Source organism: Sarcophilus harrisii, chromosome 3 (genome assembly GCF_902635505.1).
Source record: "Sarcophilus harrisii chromosome 3, mSarHar1.11, whole genome shotgun sequence".
In the NCBI taxonomy this organism is placed as follows: Eukaryota; Metazoa; Chordata; class Mammalia; order Dasyuromorphia; family Dasyuridae; genus Sarcophilus; species Sarcophilus harrisii.
The window spans coordinates 272,352,939-272,361,266 of NC_045428.1; the positions used below are offsets into that span (position 1 = coordinate 272,352,939).

General features: G+C 37.1%; 1 protein-coding gene across 3 annotated transcripts in view; it reads right to left on the reverse strand.

Moving 5' to 3' along the window:
- MBTPS2 (membrane bound transcription factor peptidase, site 2) overlaps positions 1-7,048 on the reverse strand; it is a 41,953-nt gene extending 34,905 nt beyond the window's left edge. For 2 of the 3 annotated variants that reach the window (XM_031959490.1, XM_031959489.1), the window contains exons 1-3: positions 6,745-7,048; positions 3,353-3,501; positions 2,648-2,786 (exon numbers count right to left, since the gene is read on the reverse strand). In XM_031959490.1, the coding sequence (XP_031815350.1) occupies positions 2,648-2,786; positions 3,353-3,501; positions 6,745-6,819 (363 nt within the window). In that variant the 5' untranslated portion in view covers positions 6,820-7,048. The remainder of the gene's footprint in view (positions 1-2,647; positions 2,787-3,352; positions 3,502-6,744) is intronic. The other variant, XM_031959491.1, reaches the window with a different exon arrangement.
- Positions 7,049-8,328: the final 1,280 nt, after the last annotated feature.

Sequence of the window (8,328 nt, forward strand, 5' to 3'; positions counted from 1 at the left end):
AAAATGAGAGGCCAACCTTGGAAACAACTTATTCTCCACATGAATAATGTGAAGATGAGAGAAAATCAAATATCTTTCCTGGATCCCCTCATCCAGATAAGCCACTGACTAGATACTACTAATTCTCTGTAGTTCTCTGCAACTAATTTCTTTTTAAAATTTTAATTATTATTTATTTTTACATTTTAAAATTTTTTTTCAAGGATTGTACATATTTAACCTTTATCAGATTGTTTGCTATACTGGGGAGGGGGAACTAAAGGACAGAGGAAGAAAAATTTGGAACACAAAGTTTTACAAAAATGAATGTTGAGAACTATCTTTAACATGTATTTGACAAATTAAAATATTGAGAAAAAAAATTTTTTGAGTTCCAAATTCTTTCTTCCTTATGTCCCCCAAAACTGAGAAGGCAAGCAATATAGCAATTATATACATGAAATCAAGCAAAATATATTACCCATATCAGAAAATATAAAAAAAGCAAGAAAAATAAAGTGAGAAAATTATATTTCAATTTGCAAAGATCCTCAGTTCTTTATCTGGAGAGGAATTGCATTTTTCAACATTAATCTTTTGGAACTATTTTGGAACATTGTTGTGATCAGAATAGCTAAGTCTTTCAGTTAATTATCATTACAATATTTTGGTATAAAATGATCTACCAGTTGTACTGCCTCCACTTTCTGCAACTAATTTCTAAATTCATTCTCACTGCTACTAAACTGTAATAATCTATTAGTGATTATAAGTAACAAGTTAAGATTAGGATCAAGTTGCTAGGTTTAAAAAAAAAAAAGACCTGCTACTAAAAATTAAAGACATTTTTCAGTTAATGTGGATCTTATCAATAAGGCAAAAATCCATAATTGAAATTTAGATGACAAATGTAAACATTTCTAACAAAAATCAATTGACACAAGCAAATCAACAGGGAAGAGGCTATTTACACAGGAGAAATGTAAGGTTGTGTCACTGCTACTACTTACATGATCCATAAATGTAAAAACAGATACTTTAAAAGACAGAATATGACTTCAGAAAAGAGTACAATGGAAAGAGTAATAATCTGAGTTTTAGAAGGTCAGAATTCAAGTCTTAGCTCTGATATTTAATAGTTGCATGGCAGAGTCAATTCACTTTCTATCCCTAAGACCTTTCATCTGTAAAATGGAGAAGATAAAACTTGGAATATCTACTTTCAAAAGGCAACTTTTGAGAAAAGTGTTTTCAAATATTCGAAAAGTGTGAATAGATGTCACTGAGAGACTCTTAACAAACAACAATGTTTGTTCAGAAAAGCATTTTAACATGAATAAAAGGGGCATTATTCACAAAAATTAAATGTATTCTAAGGACTGGGGAGATATAAAATTTTATCAAGAATGAAATTGTAACTTTCCTGTATAGTGATCTGAAGCTAACTCTATTGTCCCATTATTATGCTACTTTTTTTTTTAACCTATACCACTTTCTTTTTTTGCTGAGGCAATTGGGATTAAGTGACTTGCCCAAGGTCTCACAGCTGGAAAGTGTTAAGTATATGAGACCAGATTTGAACTAAGGTTCTCCTGACTTCAGGGCTGCTGCTCTATCCACTGTGCCCCCTAGCTTCCCCTAAACTATACCACTTGCTTTTTTTCTTTCTTTCTTTTTTTTTTTTTTTAAATAGCTTTTTATTGACAAAACGTATGCATGAAAAAACTTCTGTTCCAACTTTTCCCCTCCTTCCCTCCAACCCTTCCCCTTGGTGGCAGGTAGTCCCATACATGTTAAATATGTTAAAGTATATGTTAAATACAATATATGTATACATATTTATACAGCTGTCTTGCTACACAAGAAAAATAGGATTTAGAAAGAAGGTAAAAATAACTTGGGAAGAAAAACAAAAATGCAAGCAAACAAAAACAGAAAGAGTGTAAATACTATGTTGTGGTCCACACTCATTTCCCAGTGTTCTTTCACTGGGTGTATCTGATTCTGCTCATCACTGATCAACTGGAACTGATTTGGATCCTCTCATTGTTGAAGAGAGCCATGTCCATCAGAATACATCCTCATACAGTATTGTTGTTGAAATGTATAATGATCTCTTGGTTCTACTCATTTCACTTAACATCAGTTCATGTAATTCTCTCCAAACCTCTCTATATTCATCCTGCTGGTCATTTCTTATAGAACAATAATATTCTCTTGTTGTTGAAATGACTATAACACTTTCAAAAATATTTTTTAAACAGCAACATAAATGAAATGTGTTTTCCCCAAAGTATTAACTCAACTTCTTGGTAAGTTTGAAGAGTAAAAGAAAATTTCTACCTTTAGCAGCAATGGTGCACAAAAATGCAAGTGTGTAATTTTCCTAGTATTTTTATCTTTATTAATCTAATATTATGATTACTATTAGTCTTCACTAGCCATTAATTATTTCTCTTAAATCCAAAAACTTTCACATTAATTTCTCTCATTTTCAAAAAGAGCTCTACATATACTCTGGCAAAGTTACAGTATTTGGAAAGTTATGAGACTTCTATTTTCCCATCTATCTTTGGAGGAGTAGTTGTGAAAAACAGCTATGGGAACCATTTTCAATATACATTTCAAGAAAGTAAGTGCAAAAAAAAGAAAAAGAAAAGCCACTAACCACAACTTGTAGCATCCGATCATTCTGAGCTGAAGGAGCTTCAGTTAGCATTTGTGACAAAGTCTGTATCAGGGTTTTCCCAAGGAGGAGAATAGAACTGAACATGGCAATTATTCCAAAGACCATTCCTAAATTGAACCTGTCACAATGAAATTTAGATTAATATGGAGTACTTTACACCTCAAACATCATAAGGTTCAATGATGTCATATATTTTACTTACTAACTTAAAATAATGACAAGTAAAAGAAATGTAGTTACATTTCTGCTGCATTAACCTCAGATATGTCTACTGAATTAGAAGAAACTGATCAATCTGCTAAATAAATTATACCAAAAAAATTTATGTTTTGTTGAAAAGGGTACCATTGACAAGTCTACCTAACTTTTATAATTTAAGCACAAAAAACAATTAGTGCTTGACACTAAATCAAACAATATTATTGGATTTATTTATACATTAATTTCATTTGTTTTACTGAATATTGGTAATGTATGTGTACATACTTTACCTGAATATAATAAGTATACAAGTGTTCAGTACAGTTATTTGTAGGAAGTTGTACTACATTTGTTAATTGGGTATTCTGCTTTTAAATCGCCATTCAAAATTATAAGGTTAACAAATGTTAGTGTTAACTCAAGTAACAAATAATATTATTGTCCCTTTCATCAATTAAAGCCAAAATAGCACACAAAGAATACCACTGGTAAAGCAGCCTGGGTTTCCAACGTCCCCAATCATAAAAGAGACGATTGAAGACAGAGGTTTGCCATCGTATGTGAAAAGGGGAGATGCTCAATCCGTAAGATGTCAACCACTCTTCATAAGAAGTCTTCAAAGAATCTGATGCCTAAGAGAAAGAAATGACTGTGATTTTGAAGACCAACTTTTTAAGGAAAATAAATAGAGCATTTCCTAGGTATTATCAGAATCAGGAAAATAGATTTGAGGCTGGCAAGAACCTTAGTTATCTCTTAGTCCAACTCTATTTATTTTAGAGATGAGTAAACAACACATAAGTCCCCTGACTTCAATCCAGCATTTTGTTTTTCTGATGCTCTGAGTTAGACTGACACGCTCCAAAGCAAAAATGATTCAACTAAATGATTATCTTTGGTTTCTTAAAGTTTAATAACCTACCTGAAGGTTTAGATTTTCCTCACAATAACTCTATGATGTATGGAATATTAATGTTATCATATATAACATTTTTCTTTTTTAGAGATGAAAGGAACTAAGACACAGAAAACTTACATGCATTGTCAATAATCAATTAGGAAGTAAGAGGATTTGAACCCAGGGCTTGTAAACCTAAATCCAGTGTACTGATCATTTTGTGACATGTGAAGGAAAGATGCTGCATTGTTTTGTTGTTTTTTTAAAAATCTATAACCATAGTGAAAGTGTTTGTTGCTGTTCATAGGCACTTGAGAAGTGAGAAGAGGCACTTAGAGCAGGGCTTAAAATTTTCCCACTCTCAACCCCAAAATATACAAATCAAACATTTGCTGATAACAAATCATAATTCCTGACCACATTCAGTTACAAGACCCCACAGAGGGTCACAATCCTTATTTGAAAAAACTTTGCTCTAGAGCAACCTTCTCACTTACAGACGAGGAACTGAGATCTAGAGGAGTGAGGGAATATCTCTAAGGTCACACATGGTGTAAAAAGGAGAGACAGTATTTAAACCCAGGCCCTTTTACTCCAAAGTCAGGCCTCTTTCTATTGTATCAATCTTCCATTTCATTTTTATTAATGTGGCTAAATAAAAACTATCATATTCCATTTAAAACCCGATATAGTATAGGTCTGTGAACTTGGGCAAATTGTTCAAATTCTTTGCCTCAGTTTCCTCATCAATAAACACCAGGACTACTGGATCTCTGACTATCCAATCATGGCATTTATTTATGGAATTTTCTTTATGTAAATTAGGATCTAATTTTCTTCCTTCATTGTTAGGGGACTGAGAAAGGGGATTAATGTATCAGGAAAAAAAAAACTGATTGGAAATTAACTAACTTGGCTTTTTGATTTGCTGCTAACTGCCCATGTACTATTGCCACATCTAAGTTATTTCTTCTTCTATAAAATAAAGCACTGGACCAGAAAAGGGATTCTTAACCTTTGGGGGTACATGTATTTATGTGTGTCCTATGGACTCCCTCTTGACAATTTGGTGAAGCCTATGGATTGTATCTTAGAATAATAATTCAAAAATGCATAAAATAACCTAATAACAAAAATTAGGATTTACATAAATGCTTTAAGGTTTATACAGTATTCTATATGTTAATTCACTTGATCCTCACAACTCCATGAAGTTGTGGCTAGCTGTGTGAGTTTTGACAAGTCATTTAACTTCTGTTGGGCAGTTTACTCATCTGCAAAATGAGGACAATAATAGCATCTACCTCCTAGAATGGTTGTGAGGGCTACATGACATAATTAAAAACCACTCAACACAGTGCAGGGTACATAGCAATTGAGTTCTACAGTAATGTCCTCATTTTACAGATGGGGAAACTGAAGCCGAGAGATGTATAGTTGCTTCTGGGCAGGGTCTGCAATTACTTTTTATTTTCTTTCTTTCTTTCTTTCTTTCTTTTTTTTTTGCTGAGGCAATTGGGATTAAGTGACTTGCCCAGGGTCACATAGCTAGGGAGTGTTAAGTGTCTGAGACCAGATTTGAACTCAGATCCTTTTGACTTTAGGGCTGATGTTCTATCCACTGCACCACCTAGCTGCCCCTGCAATTACTTTAAATGTAGGACTTGATCTCAGATCTTACTGACTCAAAGTCCATGTATACACTAGGAGGGGGGACTGGGAGAAGGAAAGGAAAGGAGAAGAGGAGAATGGAGTTAAATAGCTTGATCAAAATCATTACAAAGCTAAGAAATAGAACTAGCAAGGACGTTTCTTAGAGAACTGACAAAAGGACAAATAAAACAAACTCCCACGGAGCTTGACCACAAACCTTGCAGCATCCTCCCCCTCCCCACCCAACTAGAGGAAGGTTACATGAATTTCCATACTGGGGCAATTAAGTGAGCCCACATGCGGGAAGAGGGAGAGAACAGAAGGGAGGAGGGAAGGATTGGGACATGCGGGAAGAGGGAGAGAGCAGAAGGGAGGAGGGAAGGATTGGGAGGGAGAAAGGAGGGAACTAACAGGACTAACAAGGAGGTGGGAGGACTGCCAAGGAAGAGCAGGAGGAGGAGGAAAAGGAAAAGGGAGGACTACTGGGGAAGGAAAAGGAGGACTACTGGGGAAGGAAAAGGATGACTACTGGGGAAAGAAAAGGGAGGACTACTGGGGAAGGAAAAGGGAGGACTACTGGGGAAGGAAAAGGGAGGACTACTGGGGAAGGAAAAGGGAGGACTACTGGGGAAGGAAAAGGAGGACTACTGAGGAAGGAAAGGGAGGACTACTGAGGAAGGAAAAGGAGGACTACTGGGGAAGGAAAAGGAGGACTACTGAGGAAGGAAAAGGAGGACTACTGGGGAAGGAAAAGGGAGGACAACTGGGGAAGAAAGGAGGACTACTGGGGAAGGAAAAGGAGGACTACTGGGGAAGGAAAAGGAGGACAACTGGGGAAGGAAAAGGGAGGACTACTGGGGAAGGAAAAGGAGGACAACTGGCGAAGGAAAAGGGAGGACTACTGGGGAAGGAAAAGGAGGACTACTGGGGAAGGAAAAGGAGGACAACTGGGGAAGGAAAAGGGAGGACTACTGGGGAAGGAAAAGGAGGACTACTGGGGAAGGAAAAGGAGGACTACTGGGGAAGGAAAAGGGAGGACTACTGGGGAAGGAAAAGGAGGACTACTGGGGAAGGAAAAGGGAGGACTACTGGGGAAGGAAAAGAAGGACTGATAGGAGGGACAAATAAAGACTCAGATTGAAGGAGGACTCCTAGGGATAAGGAAGGAGGAAGAAAGGAGCAGTCCTAGAGGGTCAGGCTTCTCTTAAACCTTCATTTCCCACCACCCTTCTCCCTTCCCGCCACCCTCCGCCTCCCCTTTCACAGCCTGAGCTGCAGGATTCCTGGGCTGAGAAGCCGGAGGGGGAGGGGCCCGAGCCCTCACCTTCAGCAAGGTGTCGGCCAGGTAAACAGCGCACCAACCCCCCATCACCAGCACCACTAGCGGAATCGGGATCATGGCAGCGGCAGCCGGGAAGGAAGGCCGAACCTTCCCTCCGGCCCCCAACCCTTCTCCGAACCGCGGAGTCCCTACCGACTCGCCATCTGTCCCGGAACTAAATTACCCCCGGTCTATTTGTCTACAGCCACTATCTTTTCCAACCGGAGACTTCCGGCGGGAGAACGCCGAGATGCGCAAAAGGACGCCCTAAGCATTTCCTTCTTTCGGCGTGCGGCATCGGCGTGCTTGCGTCTGACGTCACTTCCTTGCCCCGGAAGTGTAACCTTTGCGTGGCTGTAGTTTGTCTCTTTCACGTGACGGTTTTCTCCCCACTATTAAAAGGATTTATGTCTGTGACCCGCTCCTGTTGTGACCAGATAGATAACGGTCCACGGGGTTTTGCAAAAAAGATTAGTTAGAACAATATATGAATAGTGAAATTTTCTTGAGTGAATTTAGAATAAAACAAATCATTCCGTTCTCAATTTTTGTAATTCCTTGAAGAAATTCTGCAGTTTGATTCCAGTTAAACAACCTTCCATTGCAGAAGTAGATATTTAATTGGCTCATTTTGACTCAGTTGAACAGACGTTAACTTTCACTGAAGGGCAGTGTATTTAATTTCCTCTACAATATTAGACCTCATATGTATTAAAAGTTGAAGTTTTGCTGGAAAACAGTTATGAGTTATAAGAAAGTAACAAATCTCTTAAGTATCCTACATCTATTCCTCTTTTTTTTTTTTTTTTAATTTAATAGCCTTTTATTTGCAGGTTATATGTATGGGTAACTTTACAGCATTAACAGTTGCCAAACCTCTTGTTCCAATTTTTCCCCTTTCCCCTCCCCCAGTACATCTATTCCTCTTTTTTTTTTTTTTTTTTAATTTAATAGCCTTTTATTTACAGGTTATATGTATGGGTAACTTTACAACATTAACAATTGCCAAACCTCTTGTTCCAATTTTTCCCTTTCCCCTCCCCCAGTACATCTATTCCTCTTTTTTTTTTTTTTTTAATTTAATAGCCTTTTATTTACAGGATATATACATGGGTAACTTTACAACATTGACAATTGCCAAACCTCTTGTTCCAATTTTTCCCCTTTCCCCTCCCCCAGTACATCTATTCCTCTTTTTTTTTTTTTTTTTTAATTTAATAGCCTTTTATTTACAGGTTATATGTATGGGTAACTTTACAGCATTAACAATTGCCAAACCTCTTGTTCCAATTTTTCACCTCCTTCTCCCCACCCACTCCCCCAGTACATCTATTCCTCTTAAGTCTAGTGCTTTCCCTCTGTTAATTATTTTCTAGTTATCCTGTGATATAGCTTGCTTTGTATATGTTTGTATGTGTTAAATTGGAAACTCCTTGAGACGAGAGTCTTTTGCCTCTTTTTGTATCATCCCCAGCACTTAGCACAATGCTTCCCAATAGTAATTTAATTAATATGTATTGATTGATTCCCTGAACGATTAATTCATTTTCCTAGATGCATTTATGGTTCAAGCACCCTTGTAGCTGC